Source organism: Pistacia vera, unplaced genomic scaffold (assembly GCF_008641045.1).
Source record: "Pistacia vera cultivar Batoury unplaced genomic scaffold, PisVer_v2 Contig107, whole genome shotgun sequence".
Classification (NCBI taxonomy): domain Eukaryota; kingdom Viridiplantae; phylum Streptophyta; class Magnoliopsida; order Sapindales; family Anacardiaceae; genus Pistacia; species Pistacia vera.
The window spans coordinates 38,721-66,405 of NW_022195104.1; the positions used below are offsets into that span (position 1 = coordinate 38,721).

The window sequence follows — 27,685 nt, forward strand, 5'->3', positions numbered from 1 at the left end:
GTGTTGGACTGTTGGACAGTTGGAGTGTGCTTGCATGAGGAGTGGGGCTGTTTGGGAAATGATGTTGGACTGTGCTTGGATGGGAAAAGGGTCTGTTTGGTGGACAAGATAGAGGTTGTTTGGTCCGTAGGCGGGCTAATGTTGCGGGGGGTAGGCGATCGAGGGTATTAACGTCATTTAACCATTTTCCATTAAAATTAACTGAAAAGCAATATATATATATATATACAGTAAAACCTCTCAGTCATAATGTTGAGACTAACTAATTTTATTGCTATAAAGAGGTTATAACTTAATGGAGGTATAGTTACAAAAATTATAGTTTTGATTTCTTATTTTATAATTCATGTTTTAGTAATACAGTATTAAGATTTCAATTCATATTTTAGTAATATTAGAATTTCAATACAGCGTTTCAATTGCCTACTTTTGAAACGAATAAAAGATCGTTTCTTAGAACCAATCAAAATAAGTGTCAATGATAGAACTGTAAATACAATTGATGCATGGTCAATTAATGTGAAGCCACAGACAATTGTCAATGGTTTTAAGCGTTGCAAAATAAGGATCACTAATGTCAATGAATTGTTAGTTACAAATAAAGTGAATGAAGAGAATAAAAGAGTCACTATAGAATTGAGTGATCAGATTCGACAAATTCACTATACTAATCGAATGGATATTAATGTCTTATTCGATTATCCAAATGAGAAACAAATTGTGTATACTTTAACCAAAAGAGAAATTATTGTTGCAATTAAATAAGAAGAGAAAGGAAATAATCCTAAGGATAATAGTACGGAAATACAAAAAGTCTTGTGCCATGAAGCTCTAAACATGCTTGAGAAACTAAAAATATTTTGGCTTTAACAAGAAGGTATCCATGCTAACGAGCTATTACGTACTCGTAAGGTAAAAGATGTGATAACAATTATAAAACATAAATTATTATCCGAAACAATTTTAAATAAATATTTTATTTCATTTTAAACTTTTAATTTTACATAACATATTTTTTTTAATAATATATAGACAATTATTACTATGTAGAGGCAACTTTCCTTAAGGCGGGAATTAGAAAAATTATAACTTATTACAATGTGGAGTTTATTTTTATTTATAACTATCTTAAATCGGGACTAGAATTTTTTATAACTATGTAGAGTTTATTCTTATATAGAGTATAACTATAGAGAGATTTTACTGTATTATGATGATACTTATACTTTATATTAATAAAGATATTTTCTCTAGTTATTGGTTTACTTACTAATTTTATTCACTAAGGGTTGTATTGTTACTATCATGATTTAAAGTATGTAGGAATGTGTTGTAATTGTAACATTACTCTTTAAAGTATGTATTTAAAACTCCCACTCATACAAGAATATACTTTTGAACTTATAGAAAAAAAAAATATATATATATATGCCAAGAATCTAATTCTCTCAAAAAAAAAAAAAAAATCAATATAATATATTCTAGAAAGAGAAAAAAAAAAAAAACAACAAAAGAATTAAGAATTTCGGGGCGGGGACGAGGTTTGGCTTTAATTTCAGGGAATCTCCGGCTGATCTCCGTTTATTTTAAATGGAGATTAGGCCACGGACAGGGATGGCGATCCCCAGCCCACACCCCAGCCTGTTGCCATCCGGCCCATCCCTAATGATAACACAACATTTGGGATGTAAAATTTGAGGATGAATAGTATTACTCTGATTTTTTAACTAATAAATATATCCATAACATTTTGTTATTTGCTACCGGCAAATGAAAGTTGAATTTTACTTTTATATTTATTTGAAATTAAAAGTAACATAAAATGAACTTTATTTCTCATTTATGGAATGATTTTTGAGACTTTAATTTCTTAAATGGTAAAATAACGTTTATAACTTATCATTTCATATTTTTAGAATGCAAAAAAAAAAAAAAAAAAAAAAAAAAAGACTTAATACAGCTTTAAATTTTTTTTCATCCTGGTTGTAATTTTCGTCAACTGTACATACCAAAACAGAAATATATAATGAACTACATTCTTTGTAGAACAATTCACATTACTACTGTCAATCTTTATTTCAGCATGCTGTATAAGTAATACAGTTTTATATTTAGATTATTGATTCATCAATCATCAGCATAGCTCAAACTTAGGGGTGCATACGAGCGAGCCGAGTAATGGCTGGCTCAAGCTCAGCTTGAAACAGTTAAGTAGTGGCTCGAGCTCGGCTCGAATTAGTTAAGCAGTGGCTCGAGCTCAAGCTCGGCTTGATAAGGAAAAGTTAGCTCGAGCTCGAGCAAGCTTGGCTTGATAGAAAAAAGCTTAGCTCGAGCTTGGCTCGGCTTGACTAGAGTTAAGTACGAGCCAAGCTCGGTTTAACCTGCAACTGCAAAAACCAATGTAAACTGCTTCTGTCTTCTGCTGTTCACTCAGGCAAAAACTCAAACACTTAGGGTGCAAACCTTCATCCAAAAACAAGCTCTAAAATCATTCAAGCAATCCAAAACCAAGCTGTAAATCAACTTCCACAAAATCTTTTACAAACAGCCCACACCAGGAGCACAAAAGGCGAAACACTATACAAAAACCCCTAAACACCAACAAACAGAAAAACAAAACCAGCCTAGAAAACAAGCACAGGAAACAAAACCCACCAGCTCCGCACAAAACCACCAGCCCACTGAAACCCCCAGGCTCCTAAGAGGTTGACATCACATCCACACAAACCCACCAACACCGCCAAAAGCACCCAGCCTACTGTCCCTCTCCAACCACCTGCACACAAACATAGCAACAAGCAAACAAGAAGAAGCCATCTGGTGGTTGCTCAATGAAGGGTGGCGTCTCAGACTTTACGGTGTGAAGAAGTGAAGATGACGGTGGTGACGGTGGAGGGGGAGGTGAAATAGCTTGAAGGGAAATGTCTTTGTTTTAGGGATTTGCAGCCGAGTGTCTTTGTTTTAGATTTTAGGGCAAATCTGATCTTATGCGAGCTGAAACGTCGATCAAGCTCACGAGCTTCACCGACTCGAATGACGACGCAAGCAATTTGAAGATCGTGAGTAGTTCGAATCGAGCCCAGAAAAGCTCGACACCTTTTGCGAGCTTGAAGGTGGAGCTCAACTCGTGAACTACTCGTCTTTTGACGAAATAAGCCTGAGTTCGTGACGAACAAGCACGAGCTACTCGGTTCGACTGCACCCCTACTCAAACCTGATTATTTCAAAGTTACATGAACAGATTCATAGCCCAGTTCCATTTCCTGCAAGCATACAGGATGGAGGTTATATGAGGTGGTCGAGCCTCAAAGTGGAAGAAAGAAATCATAAAAAAGAAAGAAAACAATGCAAGTATTTAAAATGGAATGTCACGTTGAAATGGAATTTTCCACCATCTAAAGCGTTAAGATTCAAGTATTGGCTGTGAGAAAGGTCACAACCGCACCACTTTCTGATCTTTTCAGCATGCTACGAAGCTTTCAATTGAATATAGTGATTGAGTTGTTTCCACTGATGATATAGAGTTTGTTTTTGTGTAACTAGCTATGTGTGGCATGCAACCAGATAAAATGGTGCAATTCAAATACTACCATGCCATCTCCCTGGCACCTCCAGTATCCTGCAAATATATAATTTCACAAAAAATGAAGGGAAATGCAACTATGATATAATTAATTCAGTATAGAATCCTTGAAAAGCTTGATACCTGCAAATATCTTCCAGGTTTGTTTTAGAAACTAACCAAATTTTCCAGCAATATATCAGCGGGAAGGGTTTTAATAATCATTCTGGAAATGGTTGTTGTGATGTCACCACTGCCAATGTTTAAAAAACAAATAAAGATGATCATTCCTCGCAGTTGACTTATGGCATAATATAGAGTAGAATCTAGGACACTCTCAAGGCGTTGACTATGCTGCCACTGAAAAAAAAAAAAAAGTTGATGATCATGATTCATAATCTCGGTTGTAGTTTGAGAAGACAATCTCCTGTTCAAAATGCTCAGAAACTATCAGACCAACTAGAGTTTACATAATCAAGGGGCTGAACGGTTTTATTTCCAAGATAGTGATGACCTAAAAAGACCTAGATTCAAGGATAAATAATATGCACAATTAAAGAGGAAGGAAATGGATTGTAGTATTTTCACTATTTATGAATATCGGGTAGAAAAAACATGATCATAAGCAACAGCTGAATTCAATTTGGCAGTTAAAAAATAGTTGAGAGATGCATATTACAGTGTAAAATAATACCTAATGCAGTAAAATCGGATGTCAATTCACCAGCCGATCTTTCCACCAATGAGATATATGAGAACCATTACTTTCTCATTAATTTATCATCAAATAGGCCGGATTTGATCATCTTAGCAACCAGTTCATGAAATGAATTGATATCACCAACTTGATGAAAGGCATTAAGCATCACTTCACATATCTCTTGATCGGGAGGAAAGCCATCAGACATCATCATGCAGAGAAAGTATTTTGCTTCAGTAATTAAACACCTTTTGCACAGTCTATTGATCACAGCACTATAATCTCTTATTGAAATTTCAAACCCCTTCTCCACCATTTGACGGAAGAATATCACCGCACTGTCCACATCACCCTTGACACAATGTGCTTTGATTATTGTTGTGTAAGCAACTTTTGTCAAATTGATATTACGTTCCTGAAGAGAAAAGAGTAGACTATCTGCATCTTTTAGCTCACTATATACACAAAGACCATTGATGAGAATATTATATGTAACAGGTGTAGGCTCAAGATTATGCAGCAACATCTCATTGAGTAACTGAAAAGCTTTTCTTATGTCTTTACATTTGCAGAAACTCTGGATGATGGTATTATATGTAATTTCATCAGGAGTTAAACCTTTAGCTAACATATCCTCAAGCAATTGAATGGCTTCTTGCAGCTTCCACTGTCTGCAAAGTCCTTTGATAACAACAGTGTAAGTGACATGAGTTGGTCCTATAGTTTTTGCTTCCATTTCTCTCAGCAATTCAAACAAGCTATGCATGTTTCCTTCTTCACAGTATGCATTCATAAGAGTGGTATAAGTTACTGCACTTGGTTCCAACCCATGCAATCTGATAGTATCCAAAAAATTTCTAGCTTCGTTTACCTTTCCCTTCTTGCAGAATCCATAAATAAGGGAATTAAAAGTTATTATACTAGGACTAATTCTTTTTTCAGCTAGTTGTTTGTACAACTGGACAGCCTCCCCAATGGTACCACTTTTAACATACGCATCAATCATTATATTGTACAAAATAATATCCCGTGTCAAGTCACTTTTGGTAAGACTATCAAAATACAGTCTTGCCTCCGATATCATTTCTTTCTTGCACAGGCCCCGAAGAATAGCACCTTGTGCAAAAGAATTAGGTGTGATTCTCTCGGAGCACATTTTGTTATATAGTTGGATAGCATTTTGGATTTTTTCTTGCTTGCAAAGACCATGAATGAGGATTGAATATGTAACGAGATCAGGCTTCAAGCCAGTAGCTCCCATTTCATAAAGAAGTCTCAATGCTTCCTCAACTCTTCCACATTTACATAGGCTGCTGAGTAGTACACTGTATGAGATGGCATTCAACTGAAAACCTTGTGAGAGCAACTCTTCTCGCAACTTTAATCCTTCCTCAATATTCCCTATCTGGCAATGCCCGCAAATCAGGACAGTATATGTAACAAGATCTGGATTCAATCCTTTAATCAACATTTTCTGAAGGACCTTCCAAGCTCCACTGATGCGAGCAAGCAAATGAAATCCTTTGGCAAGAATTCTGTAGGTTATTGTATCAGGCTCCACCCCATGCCTCTCCATGTCATTTGTGAACTCCAATGCTTCTTCCATGGAACCAGCTACACACAAACCATGAATAAGAATGTTATAACTATATGCATCAGGATGCAGGCCATACTTGATCATCATACCGAAAAAAGCCTTTGCAGCTTCAGCAAAACCCAGTTTACAGTACCCAGACATGATGGTATTCAAAGAGACAACAGAAGGCCCAAACTTCTTCCCTGCAGTCTCCTGAAAGAACAAAACTGCATCTTGTAGTCTGGACTGCTGGCATAAGCCATCTATAAGTATGGAATTAGTATATACATTCATAGGAGTCTCACTAACTTTGATGTCATGATATACATCCCACATAATATCAGTGTGCCTCAAATTGTACAAAAGACTGTTATAGGTTTGAACAGAAGCTCTCAAGTCCAAGTCTTTCATTTTCACAAGAACGAAAAGGGCATCATGAACCATCTCAGATCTTGAATAAACAAATGCCAACATATCCCATACCTCTCTGTTTGTCTCCCAGCCCCTAAAGCCATTCAAGAGAACCTCACAAAGGAAAGGAGCAGAACCAGAGCCTAGAAGAAATCACAGAAATCTATAAACAACAAAATGAGCAACATTTTCGAAAATTAAAAGATAAAAAATGAAACTTATTGTAACAATCAGACAAACAAATAAACATAAGCTAAATCGAAAAACAAGATCAATCAATCAAGCGATGCGACTATTAATAATATTTGTGGATAATTTAAGAAAAACTCAAATGACTTCTTGCTTGAGAGTTGAGACTCAATAGTACACAATAAATTATGCTCATCTGAGCCCAATAAAAGAATTGCCCAACAGAAAACCAAACAGAAAACCAAAAAACTGAAATACGCATTATTTACAAATAATAACAAAAAAAAAATTAATAAAAAAGAAAAAAAACGAATACCTTCCTTTTGCAGCATTTGCTCTAAGACCGACCTTAACTCCTTGAATCTCCTCTTTCCCGCCAAAACATGTGAAACAATAAAGCTCGAAACCCGTGGAAGCTTAAACCCGAACTCAATCCTCAACCAATCAAAAAACGCCACCACATGATCCGGATTCTGAACCCTCAAACGATAAAAAATCTGATCAACCTGAGACTCGCTCAGACTTAATACAATATTTCTCAAATAACCCAAATCAAGAAGTCTCTTAAACTCTGAATTGTTTATATTTACAACAATTTCGGAAACGGGGTCATTGCGGCTTGCATCAATTAAGGCAGTTGAGGTGCTGGGTTCGTCGCCAGCGAGACGTGCGGCGGAGACTGAGGGTTTAGAGAAGAGTAAGGAAGAGAGAGGGTAGATGATTTGTCGTTTGATAGATAAATGGAAAGGAGCCCATTTGGTGAGCATGAAAGTAGAGGGTTTTAGGATTTAAGGAAGGAACGTTTAATTGCTTTTCTATTAGTTTCTGGGGAAATTTTGAGGGGGATTAGGGTTTAAGAGAGAAATCAATTTGAGGATTGAAATAGAAATTAAGGGTTTAAGAGAGCCGTTAGTTTCCCGGCAATTTTGAATGTCCAGATTCTCCAGAAGAAAGGGGTTTAGGGCAAGTATTGATCGAGGGGGAAGAAACCGAATAAGAGCCGAAACGACGTGGTTTTGAACAGATATGTTAATAATTAAATTATATATTTTATCCTAAAAATTATCAATTATTAGGCAATAAACCTCTGATTAATTTTAAGGCCGAACGACGCATACCCAAGGTTTTCTGGAATGATAAGTGGGTATCCAAAAAGTTTTGAAATGATAAATAGGTACATTCCATCATGTTTTGTTAGTGATTTTCGTTTGATAATAGTGAAAAGACTAGAATACCTTTGAAAGTTTGATATTTTAATTTTTTATAAATTTAAAAATTAAAAAAAAACCCCCTAGGTTTGCTAATTTAACTAAATACACCAATATATAAAAATTTTAAAAAATAACAAAAACACCCCCACCACCGCAGTCCCAGATTCCGGCCACCATCATCGGAATCTGGCCGGAATATTGCGTTACGACACAGACCCGTCGGGTCTGTGTCGTAACGCATCAATCTAGCCTTTTCCGGCCTCGACAGCTAGATCTAACTGTAGATCTGGCAGGAAAATACGAGATCGACACGTTAAGACATGGATCCGACGGGTCTGTGTCGTAACGTAATTTTTTGGCCAGATCTAACCGTAGATCTGGTCTTTTCCGGCCAGATAAGCCACGCATCTTGTCAGAAAATGCCAGATCTACGCGTTACGACATAGATCCGATGGGTATGTGTCGTAACGCAATATTCCGGCCAGATTTTGGTGGTGGTGGCCGGAATCTGGCTACGGGTGGCGGGGTGTTTTTGTTATTTTACAAAATTTTTAGATATTGGGGTATTTAGTAAAATTAGCAAACCTATGGGGTTTTTTAGAAATTTTTAAATTTATAAAAAACTAAAATATCAAACTTTCAAAGATATTCTAGTCTTTTTACTATTATCAAATGAAAATCACTAACAAAACATGATAAAAGGTATCTATTTATCATTTTAAAACTACCAACTGTCGTTTCAAAAAACCTTGGTATGCGTTTCGTTCAGCCTTAATTTTAATTACCGATTGTGTCTTTTCTGTAGCAAGCCATGTGATTTCTCATTTCTAAGACTGCACGGGTTTTGGGTCCTCCTCATTTCTATATTGAATCAACAACTCCATATTGTAATTTTAATTTTTTAATTTGATAATTATTATTATTTTTATTTTTTAAAAAAAAGGGGTTTTGGGTCCTCCTCATTTCTATATTGAATCAACAATTTCATATTGTAATTTAAAATTTAAAATTTAAAATTTGATAATTATTTTTTTTAAATAATAACTTAAATATATTCAATTACCTCTTTACTCTTATGTAAAGTTAAATCTAACTCTAAGTAATTGATCATTACCCCTTAATCTAACAATTATAACATTTGTCCTCCTATTGATAAAATCTGAAAAGTTTATACATTACTTAATAATGTCCCTGTTTTAAAACTATTTTTCAATTGGCCCGCAAATCAGGACGTATATGTAACAAGATCTGGATTCAATCCTTTAATCAACATTTTCTGAGGACTTCCAAGCTCCACTGATGCGAGCAAGCAAATGAAATCCTTTGGCAAGAATTCTGTATTTATTGTATCAGGCTCCACCCCATGCCTCTCCATGTCATTTGTGAACTCCAATGCTTCTTCCATGGACCAGCTACACACACACATGAATAAGATGTTATAACTATATGCACAGGATGCAGGCCATACTTGATCATCATACCGAAAAAAGCCTTTGCAGCTTCAGCAAAACCCAGTTTACAGTACCCAGACATGATGGTATTCAAAGAGACACAGAAGGCCCAAACTTCTCCCTGCAGTCTCCTGAAAGAACAAAACTGCATCTTGTAGTCTGGACTGCTGGCATAAGCCATCTATAAGTATGAATTAGATATACTTCATAGGAGTCTCACTAACTTTGATGCATGATATACATCCCACATAATATCAGTGTGCCTCAAATTGTACAAAGACTGTTTAGGTTGAACAGAAGCTCTCAAGTCCAAGTCTTTCATTTTCACAAGAACGAAAGGGCATCATGAACCATCTCAGATCTTGAAAAACAAATGCCAACATATCCCATACCTCTCTGTTTGTCTCCCACCCCTAAAGCCTTCAGGAGAACCTCCTTCGACTGCACCCCTACTCAAACCTGATTATTTCAAAGTTACATGAACAGATTCATAGCCCAGTTCCATTTCCTGCAAGCATACAGGATGGAGGTTATATGAGGTGGTCGAGCCTCAAAGTGGAAGAAAGAAATCATAAAAAAGAAAGAAAACAATGCAAGTATTTAAAATGGAATGTCACGTTGAAATGGAATTTTCCACCATCTAAAGCGTTAAGATTCAAGTATTGGCTGTGAGAAAGGTCACAACCGCACCACTTTCTGATCTTTTCAGCATGCTACGAAGCTTTCAATTGAATATAGTGATTGAGTTGTTTCCACTGATGATATAGAGTTTGTTTTTGTGTAACTAGCTATGTGTGGCATGCAACCAGATAAAATGGTGCAATTCAAATACTACCATGCCATCTCCCTGGCACCTCCAGTATCCTGCAAATATATAATTTCACAAAAAATGAAGGGAAATGCAACTATGATATAATTAATTCAGTATAGAATCCTTGAAAAGCTTGATACCTGCAAATATCTTCCAGGTTTGTTTTAGAAACTAACCAAATTTTCCAGCAATATATCAGCGGGAAGGGTTTTAATAATCATTCTGGAAATGGTTGTTGTGATGTCACCACTGCCAATGTTTAAAAAACAAATAAAGATGATCATTCCTCGCAGTTGACTTATGGCATAATATAGAGTAGAATCTAGGACACTCTCAAGGCGTTGACTATGCTGCCACTGAAAAAAAAAAAAAAGTTGATGATCATGATTCATAATCTCGGTTGTAGTTTGAGAAGACAATCTCCTGTTCAAAATGCTCAGAAACTATCAGACCAACTAGAGTTTACATAATCAAGGGGCTGAACGGTTTTATTTCCAAGATAGTGATGACCTAAAAAGACCTAGATTCAAGGATAAATAATATGCACAATTAAAGAGGAAGGAAATGGATTGTAGTATTTTCACTATTTATGAATATCGGGTAGAAAAAACATGATCATAAGCAACAGCTGAATTCAATTTGGCAGTTAAAAAATAGTTGAGAGATGCATATTACAGTGTAAAATAATACCTAATGCAGTAAAATCGGATGTCAATTCACCAGCCGATCTTTCCACCAATGAGATATATGAGAACCATTACTTTCTCATTAATTTATCATCAAATAGGCCGGATTTGATCATCTTAGCAACCAGTTCATGAAATGAATTGATATCACCAACTTGATGAAAGGCATTAAGCATCACTTCACATATCTCTTGATCGGGAGGAAAGCCATCAGACATCATCATGCAGAGAAAGTATTTTGCTTCAGTAATTAAACACCTTTTGCACAGTCTATTGATCACAGCACTATAATCTCTTATTGAAATTTCAAACCCCTTCTCCACCATTTGACGGAAGAATATCACCGCACTGTCCACATCACCCTTGACACAATGTGCTTTGATTATTGTTGTGTAAGCAACTTTTGTCAAATTGATATTACGTTCCTGAAGAGAAAAGAGTAGACTATCTGCATCTTTTAGCTCACTATATACACAAAGACCATTGATGAGAATATTATATGTAACAGGTGTAGGCTCAAGATTATGCAGCAACATCTCATTGAGTAACTGAAAAGCTTTTCTTATGTCTTTACATTTGCAGAAACTCTGGATGATGGTATTATATGTAATTTCATCAGGAGTTAAACCTTTAGCTAACATATCCTCAAGCAATTGAATGGCTTCTTGCAGCTTCCACTGTCTGCAAAGTCCTTTGATAACAACAGTGTAAGTGACATGAGTTGGTCCTATAGTTTTTGCTTCCATTTCTCTCAGCAATTCAAACAAGCTATGCATGTTTCCTTCTTCACAGTATGCATTCATAAGAGTGGTATAAGTTACTGCACTTGGTTCCAACCCATGCAATCTGATAGTATCCAAAAAATTTCTAGCTTCGTTTACCTTTCCCTTCTTGCAGAATCCATAAATAAGGGAATTAAAAGTTATTATACTAGGACTAATTCTTTTTTCAGCTAGTTGTTTGTACAACTGGACAGCCTCCCCAATGGTACCACTTTTAACATACGCATCAATCATTATATTGTACAAAATAATATCCCGTGTCAAGTCACTTTTGGTAAGACTATCAAAATACAGTCTTGCCTCCGATATCATTTCTTTCTTGCACAGGCCCCGAAGAATAGCACCTTGTGCAAAAGAATTAGGTGTGATTCTCTCGGAGCACATTTTGTTATATAGTTGGATAGCATTTTGGATTTTTTCTTGCTTGCAAAGACCATGAATGAGGATTGAATATGTAACGAGATCAGGCTTCAAGCCAGTAGCTCCCATTTCATAAAGAAGTCTCAATGCTTCCTCAACTCTTCCACATTTACATAGGCTGCTGAGTAGTACACTGTATGAGATGGCATTCAACTGAAAACCTTGTGAGAGCAACTCTTCTCGCAACTTTAATCCTTCCTCAATATTCCCTATCTGGCAATGCCCGCAAATCAGGACAGTATATGTAACAAGATCTGGATTCAATCCTTTAATCAACATTTTCTGAAGGACCTTCCAAGCTCCACTGATGCGAGCAAGCAAATGAAATCCTTTGGCAAGAATTCTGTAGGTTATTGTATCAGGCTCCACCCCATGCCTCTCCATGTCATTTGTGAACTCCAATGCTTCTTCCATGGAACCAGCTACACACAAACCATGAATAAGAATGTTATAACTATATGCATCAGGATGCAGGCCATACTTGATCATCATACCGAAAAAAGCCTTTGCAGCTTCAGCAAAACCCAGTTTACAGTACCCAGACATGATGGTATTCAAAGAGACAACAGAAGGCCCAAACTTCTTCCCTGCAGTCTCCTGAAAGAACAAAACTGCATCTTGTAGTCTGGACTGCTGGCATAAGCCATCTATAAGTATGGAATTAGTATATACATTCATAGGAGTCTCACTAACTTTGATGTCATGATATACATCCCACATAATATCAGTGTGCCTCAAATTGTACAAAAGACTGTTATAGGTTTGAACAGAAGCTCTCAAGTCCAAGTCTTTCATTTTCACAAGAACGAAAAGGGCATCATGAACCATCTCAGATCTTGAATAAACAAATGCCAACATATCCCATACCTCTCTGTTTGTCTCCCAGCCCCTAAAGCCATTCAAGAGAACCTCACAAAGGAAAGGAGCAGAACCAGAGCCTAGAAGAAATCACAGAAATCTATAAACAACAAAATGAGCAACATTTTCGAAAATTAAAAGATAAAAAATGAAACTTATTGTAACAATCAGACAAACAAATAAACATAAGCTAAATCGAAAAACAAGATCAATCAATCAAGCGATGCGACTATTAATAATATTTGTGGATAATTTAAGAAAAACTCAAATGACTTCTTGCTTGAGAGTTGAGACTCAATAGTACACAATAAATTATGCTCATCTGAGCCCAATAAAAGAATTGCCCAACAGAAAACCAAACAGAAAACCAAAAAACTGAAATACGCATTATTTACAAATAATAACAAAAAAAAAATTAATAAAAAAGAAAAAAAACGAATACCTTCCTTTTGCAGCATTTGCTCTAAGACCGACCTTAACTCCTTGAATCTCCTCTTTCCCGCCAAAACATGTGAAACAATAAAGCTCGAAACCCGTGGAAGCTTAAACCCGAACTCAATCCTCAACCAATCAAAAAACGCCACCACATGATCCGGATTCTGAACCCTCAAACGATAAAAAATCTGATCAACCTGAGACTCGCTCAGACTTAATACAATATTTCTCAAATAACCCAAATCAAGAAGTCTCTTAAACTCTGAATTGTTTATATTTACAACAATTTCGGAAACGGGGTCATTGCGGCTTGCATCAATTAAGGCAGTTGAGGTGCTGGGTTCGTCGCCAGCGAGACGTGCGGCGGAGACTGAGGGTTTAGAGAAGAGTAAGGAAGAGAGAGGGTAGATAATTTGTCGTTTGATAGATAAATGGAAAGGAGCCCATTTGGTGAGCATGAAAGTAGAGGGTTTTAGGATTTAAGGAAGGAACGTTTAATTGCTTTTCTATTAGTTTCTGGGGAAATTTTGAGGGGGATTAGGGTTTAAGAGAGAAATCAATTTGAGGATTGAAATAGAAATTAAGGGTTTAGAAGAGCCGTTAGTTTCCCGGCAATTTTGAATGTCCAGATTCTCCAAAAGAAAGGGTTTTAGGGCAAGTATTGATCGAGGGGGAAGAAACCGAATAAGAGCCGAGACGACGTGGTTTTGAACAGATACGTTAATAATTAAATTATATATTTTATCCTAAAAATTATCAATTATTGGGCAATAAACCTCTGATTAATTTTAATTACCAATTGTGTCTTTTCTGTAGCAAGCCATGTGATTTCTCATTTCTAAGACTGCATGGGTTTTGGGTCCTCCTCATTTCTATATTGAATCAACAATTTCATATTGTAATTTTAATTTTTTAATTTGATAATTATTTATTTTTTAAAAAAAGGGGGTTTTGGGTCCTCCTCATATCTATATTGAATCAACAATTTCATATTGTAATTTAAAATTTAAAATTTAAAATTTGATAATTATTTTTTTTAAATAATAATTTAAATATATTCAATTACCTCTTTACTCTCATGTAAAGTTAAATCTAACTATAAGTAATTGATCATTACCCCTTAATCTAACAATTATAACATTTGTCCTCCTATTGATAAAATCTGAAAAGTTTATACACGACTTAATAATGTCCTTGTTTTAAAACTAATTTTCAATTTATTAATTTCAAACATTATAAAACAAACCAACAGAATAATGAAATATAAATCAACAAACCACCACTAGGTAGCATGATAATAAAAAAACAAAAGAATGTTTCATGATCTTGAGTTCGAGTCTCCCAAAAACTAATAAGGGTTGAGGTACGCAAAAATTGGTCCGAACACTCTCTGTGATTAAAAAATTATATATATATAAATCAACAATTATAACTCTCCTCCTAGTCTTTAATCTCCTTAGAATTTTTCACTTCTTATGTTCTAAGTAATTTTATAATTCTGTCCTCAATAAACCCTATAGTGAGAATAATGTAGATGAAAAACAAGAATTAATTAGTCTGAATTGAAAATGAGTTTAGAATCCCAACATCAGCATCATGAGTGGTAATAGTTGAATGGGGTATTATGATAAATGATAACGTACCTATAAATTCTCAAAATCAAATAAATTTAAGGGGGCGCAGGTACATCACTTGCCTACTTGAAGCTTGACAAGAGTCCATGACTTCGCTCTCAAACAAACTCCCATCAGTTCATCTTCTCTTCCAATTCCCATATGAACATGACAGTATAAGGAAGACTTAGATTATTTATAGATGAAATTTCTTTGTCTATGCAGGCAAAAAGTATGGCTCAATACTTCATGGAATAGGAGTACAAGTTAAGAATTATTCCATTGGACCCTTTGAGATCAACACCACAACTAAATTTCTACACTTTCTTCTCATTTCCTGACTGCACACACTGCTATTGCCACTGCNCTTTGTCTATGCAGGCAAAAAGTATGGCTCAATACTTCATGGAATAGGAGTACAAGTTAAGAATTATTCCATTGGATTGGACCCTTTGAGATCAACACCACAACTAAATTTCTACACTTTCTTCTCATTTCCTGACTGCACACACTGCTATTGCCACTGCCACTGCAACTAAAAACTGCACTTTCATCAGTTTTATATATATATACTTTTTTTATCACAATAATACTGTTCATGTAAAAGGACTTGCGGAGAACAGTAGATTGATGATGATTTACCCATACGTATAATTCAACAAAACATTAACTTAATGATCACTTTCTGCATACATCAAGCAAAACAACAAGGAATACTTCTGTTCTGCAAACGAACCACTGATCCAGAGCCATTTATGAAAATTTTCACCGAGTTTTCAGTGGGCAAATTTTAAATATATACCAACGAAAAGCTCTATCATATGACATATACGAAAGTGGACTTGATGATTTTTACGATACAAAAAGTAGGTGATCAGTAAAGTTTTATCTATTTATTCCCATGGGTCAAATTTAGACTTTGGAAATGGTAGGTCCAAATTCAATAAGAATCTTTTTAAGCTAAAAAATTATATTCAAACACAAACTACTACATCCTATAAATATAAAAAGGGTTTTGCTTAAAACCCAAGGAGTAAATAGCAATCCATAATGAAATTCACATTTCACCAACTTATTTGATCTGCCTTTAAAACCTCAAACTTTTTATTGATCTCAACCCACTTTTACATCTACCCAATTTAAGACTATCCACATTTAATTTATTCTTATCTTCTCCTCCTCCAGAATGTCTAAAACAACTGTAAGAAGACACATTCTGGAGAAGAACAGAAGTCCTAAGGAAAAGGAGAAACCTGCTCAAAGTTTATTGTCTAAACACCTGAAAAAAATCTACCCCATTGGACTGCAGAGAAGCAGTTCGTCATTATCTTCTTTGTCGTCTTTATCATTGTCTTTGTCACAGAACTCCAACGACTCCTCTGTCACAGACTCTAGTTCACCACTGGAGCAGAAAATTTCATTGGCACTGCGCTTGATTTCACAGCCTGGAAGAAGAGAAGCCGCCGTGGCGAAAAATGTTCAGCAACAACAACAACTAACTCAGGATGCTACTGATGGGGAATTGAGGAGGTGTAACTGGATTACTAAGAACAGTGGTAAGCCAAATTTAATCTTAATAAAAGTATGATTAATCATGCCGAATTTCAGAATCTATTTTTGGTTGATGTTTTCGAAAAGAAATATTTTAGAGGACGTCATACTTAATAAAAAAATTAATGATTAATAATGACACTTATAATTTCAAGTTTTAATTACATTTAGTGGTTGAGAGTTCAGTAACATGAATTGAAAATGCCGAAGCTCAAGTCCTACTCTGTCTCAATCATGGCTTATTATGGTAGTTGATAATGATAAAAATATTACCAAGTGTTGATAAAAAAATTTATAATAAAGCCTTCCTGTTACAACTATACTGCATGTTAAAACTGTGTTTATAGTCTGAATCCGGATATTCTTGAAACTGTCATTAATTAACCAGATTAAACATCAACATCTTCACCTACTTTACGCATTTCAGATGTACATTTCTTCTTAACTGAGGACATTAATATATACTAATTACAAAGATATATATTTTTTATTTTAATAAAAAACTGTATGAGATTGACATAATGTTTGATACAGATAAAGTTTATGTTGCATTTCATGATGAATCCTGGGGAGTTCCAGTTTATGATGACAAGTAAGTCAGTTGTAATATTTAATCCAGTGAATATATAAATTATGAAAAATCAGTGCCAATTTTTAAATGGTAAATTTTTATCAAACAGTCAACTGTTCGAGCTACTTGCATTGTGTGGTATGTTGATGGATTACAACTGGACTGAAATTTTGAAAAGAAAAGAATTATTCAGGTACTACTTCTTTTGCACTACTCAAACGTAACTAAAATTTACATATTTAAAGATACCTTCATCATTAATCAAAACATTTGTCGATAACATAGAGAAGCTTTCGCGGGATTCGATCCTAAGGTTGTTGCCAAAATGGGGGAGAAAGAGATCTTAGAGATATCATCAGACAAAGCAATAATGTTGGAAGAGAGCAGTGAGGTGCATACTAGACAATGCCAAATGCTAATGAAGTAAGTTATAATTCTTTTTCTGCAATCTCTTTGAATTTGCAGTGCTCATAAGTTGCTCACTTGACCTCATTGTCCAAGTGCAGATTGTGCACGAATTCGGGTCCTTCAGTACTTTATGTGGGGTTATGTAATTAAAACCAGTGATCACAAATACAGATACCCAAGAAATTTTCCCTTAAGGAGTCCAAAGCGAGAGTCATCAGCAAGGATTTACGTGACGCGGGGTTCCGATTTGTTGGACCGGTGATAGTTTACTCATTCATGCAGGCGCAGGGCTGCAATTGACCATCTAGTTGATTTTTTTAGTACAGTGGTGTGTAGGCCTTGCAGAAAGACCTTGGAGGCATATCTGATAACATCAGCATTTGTGTCAGAGTGCTAACCCTTTGGAAAAGTCTCACAAATTTCTACATTCTTGTAAATGCATTTTCTATATGTATGCATGAAATGCATTTTTTTTTTTTTTCCATCTTTTTGTGGGCAAAATAGTGACTTCACTTGCCCATCGTTGTACTTTATAATTTATGCAAATATTCATTTGGCGACTCTTTTGTCATCAATGAGATAAACTAAATGCCTCTCACTTCATGGGTTTATAATTTGCAATTATTGTGGAATCTTTTCTTTCTTTTTATGTGGTTTAAGTAAAAGAGCAAAAGGATTTCATGAGCCGAGTTCAGTCCCCTCGATTAATAGGGGTGGTTTTAGGGTTTTATCCGTGACAACCGGAGATTAGTTGACTGGAAACCTGCGGTGATTAAAAAAAAAAAAAAAAAGCATTAGTAAAATTAGAATGTTGACAATGACAATCTAATAACAAGATATATTCCATATACAATAATAGTATCAGTATAATAGTTTTATCCCTCTTGATATCTTTATCAAACTTCAATTAAGAAATATTCAAATCAGCAGCCTAAATCTTATATTATCGTGATTTTTAGGATAAGGTAGACGAAGCTTTGTTTATGAAAACAGGAAAGGGATTATTCTCGATACCTTTTATTAGCAAAGTGAGATTATAGATGCAGTCAAGTGGCCTATATTAAGAGTTAACGATTTTTTCCCCCCAAATAATGGTTTAAGACACTTTTCCACCTACAGACTTTTAAAATATATTTACTACACAAATTTATATTCACGCGAACAGAGAGCAAACTCGTCCAACTTTGGGTTTTTGAAGAAGGGAGACTGATGATTCTTTTGGTGATAAAATTGATTTTGGTGGTTGGGATTGATGGAATTTGAACTTGGATGGATGTGATAAACATAATGTTCGATTGCCGTAATTGATAGGATCGGAGTAGAATTTAAGGGGTTTTGATGAATGATAACGGGGAAAATGGTGATAGTTGGGGTTACAACAATGCTAAAACAAAAAAAATATAAATATGGTAATAAATAGTAAAATAGTTTTTAAAAGACTAATAGAATAGTGTCGTTGAATCATTATTTAGGTGGGAAAAAGCCGTTTACTCTATTAACCAACAAAGCTACGGACACCGAAAATCTGCACCAAAATGTGTACCGGCCATGTGTAACGCATCTCTGAATTTTTTTATAATTTTTTTCTAGTGAACGGCCGTCAATCAAATTTGGACGCCGTTCACTCACATGACGCCCGTCCATATTATATGGACGGCGTCCATATACAAGGGACGGGCGTCCCCATTTAAAGGACGCCCGTCCCTATTAAAATACAATAAAAAAAATTATAAACATTAGGGACGGCCGTTTCATCCTTTATGGACGGTCGTCCCTTTGTTTTGGAGCGGCGTCCGAAAATAAGGGACGCCCTTCCTTAACCAAACTATAAAAAAAAAAAAAAAAAAAAACTGTGGACGGCCGTCCATAACTTATGGACGCCTCCCATGCGTTTGGCTGGCGTCCATTACGAATGGACGCCAGTCCCTTAAGTTTGGACGGGCGTCCATTAGATGGACGCCCTCCATACTTAAAAAAAATAAAAAAAAAAAAACCGTGCTTCTTGACCCATTGCTAACTAATTATCTGAAGTTGCTTACCCATACCAAGCGCATATCATGATGCTTGAAGAGACGAAATTTAAACAAACCGTGCTTCTTGACCCCTCTGTTTTGCATTCCTCCAACACTCAAAAGCTGCTATGACGCTAGCTGATCACTCTGCTCCACCATACAAATGAGCAAGCCAAATTTAGCAGCAGTTGCTCTCTTATTTTCATTTGAAACATAGGAAGGTAAACAGATCCCTAATGTCAAAAGCAACTGCAAGTGTCAAAGTTGGGTCTAGACAATTCATCATTATGGCAAAGAAAAGCATCTTGCTCATTAATGATGAACGAAAGAGAGCAAAGTTGGTTCCTGTTCTGGGCTGAGAGCAAATGAAAATGGCGGAGAAGCTATCAAGTTGTATTGTATCTATGGGGGACGACAAGGTTAGCTACTGGAGATGTGTGGCCAAGTGCAATACGCGTCCGTTGGGCTGGGATGAGGGTTGTCTTCCAGCTCGAAGCTGGTTTAGAAGAGGACTGCAAGTGGTTTAGAAGACGAAGAAGAAGAGGTTTAGATTTTATTTTTTTTTTAAGTATGGACGGAAATGGACGCCCGTCCAAACTTAAGGGACTGGCGTCCATTCGTAATGGACGCCAGTCCAAACGCAAGGGACGGCCGTCCAAAAGTTATGGACGGCCGTCCCACTGTTTTTTTTTTTTTTTATAGTTTGGTTAAGGACGAGCGTCCCTTATTTTCGGACGCCCGTCCAAAACAAAGGGACGACCGTCCATAACGGATGAACGGCCATCCCTAATGTTTATAAATTTTTTTTATTGTATTTTAATGAGGGACGGGCGTCCTTTAAATGGGGACGCCCGTCCCTTGTATATGGACGCCGGTCCATATAATATGGACGGGCGTCCATATGAGTGAACGGTCGTCCAAATTTGATGGACGGCCGTTCACTAGAAAAAAATTATAAAAAAATTCAGAGATGCGTTACACGTAAGCTGGTACACATTTTCGGTGCAGATTTATCGGTGTCCGTAGCTTTGTTGCTCTATTAACAATCTACTCTTCAGAAGCTAAATCCTATTGGATGGCTTCACAAGAAAGTTACAGTGGCCTTCAACCATACTACGTTGACAACATGAGAGGCCCAAAACCATGGTGAGCTGAGGCCTAAATTTTTCATGAAATATCCGCCCGGTGGTATAATTTTAGCCCATCAGGTGTCCTTATAATTGTTTACACACTATTATTCTGTTTTCTTGCATCCTCGACACTCTAAAAACCTTTTCATCTCATCAACCTCAATTCCCTGTATAAATCCCAAACTTCCTCAAACCTTATGATAAAAGAGATATTTCTGCATCTTCAACTAATAAGCAGTACTGAACTTACATTATTAATAGAGAAGTATAGACATGAAAATTTATTATAGAAAAACTGCTTCTGTATTTTCCATTCCCGCAAGCATTCAAAGCACTTCTAAATGAAGTTGACTCAAGTTTAACTTCATTATTCTATGCTAATGTTGTAGGGTTTTCCGTGGAGTGAGTTAGTCTTCAATGAGGCACATTCTTTTAACAAGAATAAGTAAATCCTTTGTTCGTCTTAGAGCATACTGTTAATATATATATATGTAAGGTGTTTCTTTAAATGATAATTAATGTTTCATTTCATATATCTACCCCAATAAAGAAGCCACAAGCACCAGTTGAAAAAATATCAACAACTGAGTTCCCAAAAGAATCCCAACATATTTCTATCTTTTTGGGTTTTGATCTACAGAAGCCCTTTAAAGTGGAAACCCTTATTTCTTTCGGCGACCGTACCAACCATCTTAAAATTTGCAGAAAGCTTGTTTAGTTTTGTTGGAGGTTTGACAGCTAGCATCCTTGAGCAGTATTAAACTTTTGACAATAAAAATAGTTTCCATCAATAATCAACATCTTGATATGCAGTAGAAGGATCCTACATCCATTATAGCTAGCGAAAATAATAAAATTGTTGGGTGTTTGCACTGTGTTGGTGAGACAAGAGTGTCAAAGAAACTTCAAATTGCTCTAGATATGCTAAATGCCGCTGAACAGAATCATGATGGGAGCATCCCCATCAGTATTTTAATTCACCTCATAAAAATAAAAGCTGTAAAAGCATGCATTTTTAGGCTGTACAGGTTTAAAAATGATGGCTTTGTAATTAAGTTCCTGCCTAAGCTGGCAGCTTGCTTTATTCCATATAATTCCTTTCTCACCATAGATAATGAGAGTCCGTAGTTGGATTAGAGTATTCTATCCTTTTCATTTCACATACTACTTTTATCCTTATCTCTAAAGTCGTATATTGTTCCGTTCATCTTAATCTTTTGGCTTTTTCCGGAGTTTCGAACTTACGATAATCGATAGGCCACCTTAGAACATCTCTGCAGTCTCTGAACCTAAAAGCCAATACATTTAATCTGTTTGGCTCTACCGGACGGTATTCGAATACTTACATGTTACATGCAGGGATACTCCAAATTTTTATTCTTGTTTGATAATTTCTTTATGTTTCCTCGAATAATTTTTGCAGCTTTTCTCTTTTATGTACTTATCTTAAGAAGTGGGTTTTTTTCTTGAAATCGAGTTTCTTTTGGTAACATGCAAGTTCTCTCTGCACATGTTGTCAACTTTCCTCTTCATTTACTTACTCTCTCTCTCAGTCACAGATGGATGGGATTTTTAGATCTTATCAGATAGTAAACCAAGGACATTATACCAAACTTGAATAAGTTTAATTACTTGATGAAAACCAGATTATTTGAAGAAGGAAAGAGTAAGCAAACTATGATTATACAGCTTGATTTCCACATGGTCAGATGTCCTTTTAAGTCATTGAAAAACCAAATACTTAGCCAAATGTAATTATTATTTGGCTTGAAAGAGGACAAATAGGACGGGTCCCAGTCCCTCTTTTTTCCTGTCTTTGTTCCCATATTGGTTCATCATTATCTTTATTTCTAATCCATGTAAAAAAATACAAACATATTGGACCCCAAGTGGCTATAAATTACAAAATACAGTAGACTGGGTGAGAGATTAGAGTGCCACGCTTGTCTTTTGTCCATAGCAATAAACAGCTGTAAATTCTTAATCTATTTTGTTTTTGGTTAGTCAAAATATTAAGGCAATTATATGATAAGAGTGATTAGCCTGCTATCAATGACTGGCTGCTTGATGAAGACTTTCACCAAAAACCTGTCTGTCTTATCTCTATCCTTTCCTCTCTGGCTGTCTGCGGATAACTTTCGATTCTACACGTGAACATGACTTTGATTTTGACACACAAAACATAACACTCATTATCTCAACCATTGCTGCCCATCCTCCAAGCAAAGCTTTTAGACATTATGGAATGTTCTGTTTAAATCAAGTGATGTTAACTATTTACTTTCTAAAGTTCCAAAAAATGCCACTTCATAATAATGAAGCGGTGATGTTTCAGTGTTTCTCGCACAGATCGATATAGAACCAAGTTACAGTTTTCTTTGTTTCTTTCTTTTTCAACTATAATCAAGTGCTATAATGAATTTTGCATGCATGAACGAATGGCATAAGCCACAATAACCTCCAAATATAGCAAAAACGAAGAACCCAGACCCACTGAAACCAGCAGCAGAAACTATGATAAACCCCTATATGTTGTGCAGATTTGAGGAAGAAAAGTCAAGAAAGTAAACTGTGTATTACATAGCTAGCCGGCTAAAGGGGCAAAATCTTGAATTGGGACAAAGTCCAACTGTTAATAGGAACCCATTATGTCATGTTTCTTTAACCATTTATCTTGGTTTCTTTTGTATGTCAGCATGGACAAAATCTATTTGTGTTACTTGCCATGAATAGTTTGAATTTGAACAAGCATGACATGTTGCCATGACTTGTGCCGTTCTCGGAGTGAAATTAAAAAGTTACAAAATATAATACAATCCCATAAAGTGAGACGGCGGAAAAATTAATATGTTAATAATATAATCTGTGGATGAGAGCCAAATGTTGAAAATACGTCATAAAATACATTTATATAACCATTAAGTGGATACTGATGTCCGCCCAACTATGTTATAGTCACCAAGGCAACAAGAAATCCATTTTCATGCGATTTGCTAATTTATGTGGGCTCTACCTCGGGTAGATCATGTATTCATAACACTTAATATTATATTTCCAACTGATTGTAGCTCAGGACTTCCAATGCGAGACTGGGAGTGGCAGCACTATCTGTCTGTCTCTAAATGCAAGGACGATCTGGTACCGGCGCACTGTGCCCCAGTTCTTAAATCATCTCTGAAAAATTCAACATTTATTACATTTGACTGCAGCTGCATTCTACTATGTACCGAAATTGGATCATGAAAAACTGACACCCAGTTATCTAGTGTTTGCTCATCAGTATATTGTTCATCTCTTACAGCAACGAATCAATAACCAACTAAATTTCTAAGAGAAATAACAATTATTAACCAAAAGCAAATGGAAGCTACAAAACGGGTCAGTATTTACATAAACATTTTTTTTGAAGGATAAAATTCTACAAATTATTTATCAAAACAAGTCCCATATGAAGTTAAAAAAAAAAAAAAAAAAAAAAAAAAAAAAAAAATCAAAACAAAAACGTAAAAACAAAATACAAACAATTGTTACAATTCTATTTAGCTATGCACTTCGCTGATGCCAAGAATATTTACAGCAATTCCTCCAACTATTGCTCTCCCCTACAACAGCTCCCATGCAGAAAACGCATCAACCAAATCTATCCTAACAATCTATTACTCCCACAAACCTACGTTTTATTTCTTCATTTCATATCAAGTACTCTCTCCGATACCAAACTATACTGGTTTCTAAACCTCAAAACTGGCACGAAGTACCAAGCCTCTGTCTCTGCTTCTGACCTAACGTAATTGATTTCCGACTGGCAAATGCTGGCTTGAGCAGGTCCTGGAATTTTTCTAAAAACACCATCCATTCCTCCTCCGTTAAATCTGCCAGCTGCACAAAGCTCACACTTGCAGGTAGCTGCTCATTTGCACTCCTGTGTCCAGAAGATGAATTTGAAAGATAACCATTTTCTGGCTTTGAACCAAGGAATTTCTGATACTTCTGATTCTTCTCACCCAAACTGGTGTTCTTCAGTGACATGGAAAGTTTTGAAATGGATGGGATCCTTTCAGGAGTTGGCAAAGTTGCAACTTCTTGCTCTACCTCTCCTTCATCACTTTCCTCTGCCTCCTCAATGCTTTCCTCCAGTTTTGAAAGGGGATAACGGCCATTCCCAAACCCAATTCCAAGTTGAAATGGAGCTCTGATTCCATAGTCATCAGCTGCCATCTTTGGGGTAAAGTCAAATTCTGTTTCCTCGCAATCTATATCAAATAGGAACTCATCATCTCCCATACCTGCCTTGGGTGAAAACACTTCTCTCTCCTCTACCAATCTCCTCGCTTCAATACAAATAATCTCCAGTTCACTGGGTTCCTCTTCCCCAGCACGAAATTCCCTACTCATCATCTCACCAATTTCAGCAAGACAAAGACCAAATTCAGCAGCTTCCTTCAGGAAAATTGTGCAGAGAACCAACACCCGCAGACAAGCCTCTCGGATCATAGGGAGCTTCCTTCGCAGCATTTCACAGTCACGATCAGGATTAAGTTTTCTAATGTAATCTAGTTCATCATCTGAAAATGGAATTGAAGCCTGAGGCCAATGGATCCACTCAAAGTAGGGATCCTCCAAAGTTTCTGGCAAGCTTAGGCCATGGTCAATTGGAATGAGCTCCACGTGACCAAAGTTCCCAACACCATCAAGCTTCCTCACTAAAAGGTTTCCCGCATGTCTATCAGTGTTGAAAATTCTAACATCTAATATCCCTATGCGATGCACCGCAGAAACTGGGAAGCTTGATGTCCCTTGATCACTTGCATCAAAATTATGCTTTATGAACTGCTGGAAAGATGCAATCTTACTAACCAGATTCTTTTTGTGAGCCTTGTTCCCATTTACCCCATCATTGACATTGAAGATTGAGTGTGTGATCTTCACCAGGGCAGTGGGAGGCACATTTGCAAAGTGATCATAATCAAGAAGGTAAGCAGCTACCTCTCTGATCCCTGTTTCCCCAACCCGCACCGATCGTTTCAATCCTGGTTGCCCAAGAGCTTTACCAACAAAGCCCTTGGGATTGTTGGGTGCAAAAGGTTCTTCATCTGTTGGTTTCACAATGGCAACATTCTCACCTCTGCTGTTCCTAAAATAATATGCACCTCCAAGCCCACTATGAACAGGAATAGGGTCAACACCCATCTTAATTGCCTTCACAATGTCCCTTACCAATTGTTTGGTAATATAAAAGCAATCAGACTGGCCCAGTATTTCAATAGGACCACTCTTATCCTTTTGCTGGATATCATTTCCCCTAGGCGAAAGGCACGGAGTGGATGAACTCCTATGCAGTATGTTCCGTGTCAAAAGAAGTGGGGAATCATTTCTAACCGCACTAAGATCATTCTTTAACACCATATCCCCAAAAGTCAGTGAGCTCTCCTCGGTAGGCACATTGAGAGCAATCTGCAACCTTCGTTTCACAGTATGAGCATTGTCTCCGCGATCCAACTCCATCCCTAATACACAACCAGTCTCTGTTTGAACGAAAACTCGTCTCCTCCCCGCAGGCTGTTTCCCTTCCACTCTCTTGTTCCCGTGGTATTCTCCGCTGAGCGGAGTTTTAAAGACTGCCACTGCCATCTGAGTTTGAACTGGGCTGTCTAACTTACGAGACATGAAATGGAAAAACAAACCACTATTTTCTTGGCCGGCAACAAAGGCGGCTGTGGAAGAGAGTTTCTTCCTTACCTCCCAAGAAGGCGCCAAGCTCTGAACCAGACACTAATCGATATTTAATTAATGAAAATAATCCCCAAATTATCATCAATTGATGAACTCAGATAGATCCCATCCCAAAACTCTAAAAGGCCGAAAGCTTAAAACAGAAACCAGAAACAGAGCAACTAATAAAACACCCTATGCTACATTAAAAAAGCCATTATCCGAAGCCGCTCAAGAGTCAAGAATCTGAAACAAAAAACAGCAATATAATTAGATATTAGAAACAAATACCAGATAGGATAGCCAACTGACTTAAGAATGATTGTATGACAACAAATACCAAATAGATACCAGAACAAAAGGCGTTAAGCTAAAGGGTTGTTAATTAAGCGAAATAATTTATTTAATATAAAAATAAAAATAAAACATTGTTTTCTTCCTGCTTAAGTAAAACTCAAAGCCAAAGAAGATAAAAATAATCAGCGCGAGTGGATCTAGATTTAAAACAAGATGAAAGCAGCGAACATTACACCATTATTCAACATTCAAAAAATCTAAAACATTTTCGACCTCCGTAAGCAACATTTTCTTAAACCTTACTGCATTATTAGACTTCCACATAAGCTTTTTAACTAAAACTAATTGAAATAAGAAAATTAAAACTTGAAAATGTAACAATCCGAATTGGAACAACCTTAAATCAAATCGAAGTTAAAAACCGGCATTTGACATCAAAAGTGATTTACCAGGTTCCGAGATCTGACCGGACCAGACAATCTCGAACTCCTCGAAAAACAAGAACGGCAATAACGCAGTGATTGACTAATTAAAAAGCATAGAGAGACAGAGAATGAAAGGTGCCAAGTGAAGATGAAATGAAAGGGAAAGTTTAAAGGGCGGCAAGGAATGGTTCCGAGTTGACTCAGTGAATTGTTCTCGCAGGCCACACACAATAAACCTTGTTTGCTGTTGTGTCTCTCAGGACGTACTACAACTTAACGCGTGAAGTCGGGTTAAAAAACTAACCCTGGTTAGTTAGAAGGAGAACTCTCTCTCTCGCCCTTTCCCTTTCTTTGTCTCGGTTGGATTGTGAATTTTGTATCGAAGGCTCTAGAACACGACATGAGAGCCGCTGGATTCAAGGAGCGGTGAAGGAAGCAGAGCCGTTTGATTGGGTGCGGTGACGTGGAGATAATGGATTGGGTATTCGACGTGGCGGAGTCACCTGCTATACAGGTTCTGTCAGCGAATGGGAGGTTTTCGTTTTAATTATTAAATGCCTGAAATACAGTTTACGTTGATTGACGAAAATACCCCTCCTCTGATGAGTACTAATATATTTGCCATTACGGTGGGGCCAGGTGAAAATTGCATTTCTCCTATCAGTTAAACTTATCGGACGGTTTGGATTGGATATTTTTTGTGGGTGGAAAGGTGTGGTAGCATGGGAGAACAATAATTCAAATGGGTCATTTTAGAAGTTTTCTTGTTGAAGATAGTTTGATTATGATATATCAAGTATAAACTAATATTATCCTAAATAATAATTTAATGTATAGGATTTGGGGAAAGCGTTATAAAGGGCAGTCAAGTCCA

General features: G+C 36.4%; 3 protein-coding genes and 1 pseudogene across 21 annotated transcripts; 1 reads left to right on the forward strand and 3 right to left on the reverse strand.

Annotated features, from left to right (window-relative positions):
• Positions 1–2,522: 2,522 nt before the first annotated feature.
• LOC116131602 (putative pentatricopeptide repeat-containing protein At1g13630) lies at positions 2,523–7,386 on the reverse strand. 10 transcript variants are annotated; one of them, XM_031417298.1, is made up of 5 exons: positions 6,755–7,386; positions 4,257–6,392; positions 3,707–3,922; positions 3,591–3,619; positions 2,523–3,263 (listed from the first exon to the last, which is right to left on the reverse strand). In XM_031417298.1, exons 1-2 carry the CDS (start codon positions 7,203–7,205, stop codon positions 4,324–4,326), a joined length of 2,520 nt encoding a protein of 839 aa, XP_031273158.1. In that variant the 5' UTR covers positions 7,206–7,386; the 3' UTR covers positions 2,523–3,263; positions 3,591–3,619; positions 3,707–3,922; positions 4,257–4,323. The 10 variants fall into 10 exon arrangements, with proteins under 10 accessions (XP_031273158.1, XP_031273150.1, XP_031273146.1 ...); XM_031417290.1 differs by having other exon boundaries at positions 3,446–3,619; XM_031417286.1 differs by having other exon boundaries at positions 3,393–3,619.
• Positions 7,387–9,543: 2,157 nt separating this feature from the next.
• On the reverse strand, positions 9,544–13,490 carry LOC116131665 (putative pentatricopeptide repeat-containing protein At1g13630). 10 transcript variants are annotated; one of them, XM_031417341.1, is made up of 5 exons: positions 13,100–13,229; positions 10,602–12,737; positions 10,052–10,267; positions 9,738–9,964; positions 9,544–9,608 (listed from the first exon to the last, which is right to left on the reverse strand). In XM_031417341.1, exons 1-2 carry the CDS (start codon positions 13,113–13,115, stop codon positions 10,669–10,671), a joined length of 2,085 nt encoding a protein of 694 aa, XP_031273201.1. In that variant the 5' UTR covers positions 13,116–13,229; the 3' UTR covers positions 9,544–9,608; positions 9,738–9,964; positions 10,052–10,267; positions 10,602–10,668. The 10 variants fall into 10 exon arrangements, with proteins under 10 accessions (XP_031273201.1, XP_031273212.1, XP_031273229.1 ...); XM_031417352.1 differs by having other exon boundaries at positions 9,545–9,608; positions 9,791–9,964; XM_031417357.1 differs by having other exon boundaries at positions 9,547–9,608; positions 9,936–9,964.
• Positions 13,491–15,838: 2,348 nt separating this feature from the next.
• Positions 15,839–17,849, forward strand: LOC116131838 (annotated as a pseudogene).
• A 5,966-nt stretch (positions 17,850–23,815) lies between these two features.
• LOC116131725 (phosphatidylinositol 4-kinase gamma 5) lies at positions 23,816–27,116 on the reverse strand. Its single transcript, XM_031417389.1, has 3 exons — positions 26,836–27,116; positions 24,027–26,335; positions 23,816–23,966 (listed from the first exon to the last, which is right to left on the reverse strand). The coding sequence occupies exon 2, from the start codon at positions 26,042–26,044 to the stop codon at positions 24,116–24,118; it is 1,929 nt and encodes a 642-aa protein (XP_031273249.1). The 5' UTR covers positions 26,045–26,335; positions 26,836–27,116; the 3' UTR covers positions 23,816–23,966; positions 24,027–24,115.
• Between the last annotated feature and the right edge of the window lie 569 nt (positions 27,117–27,685).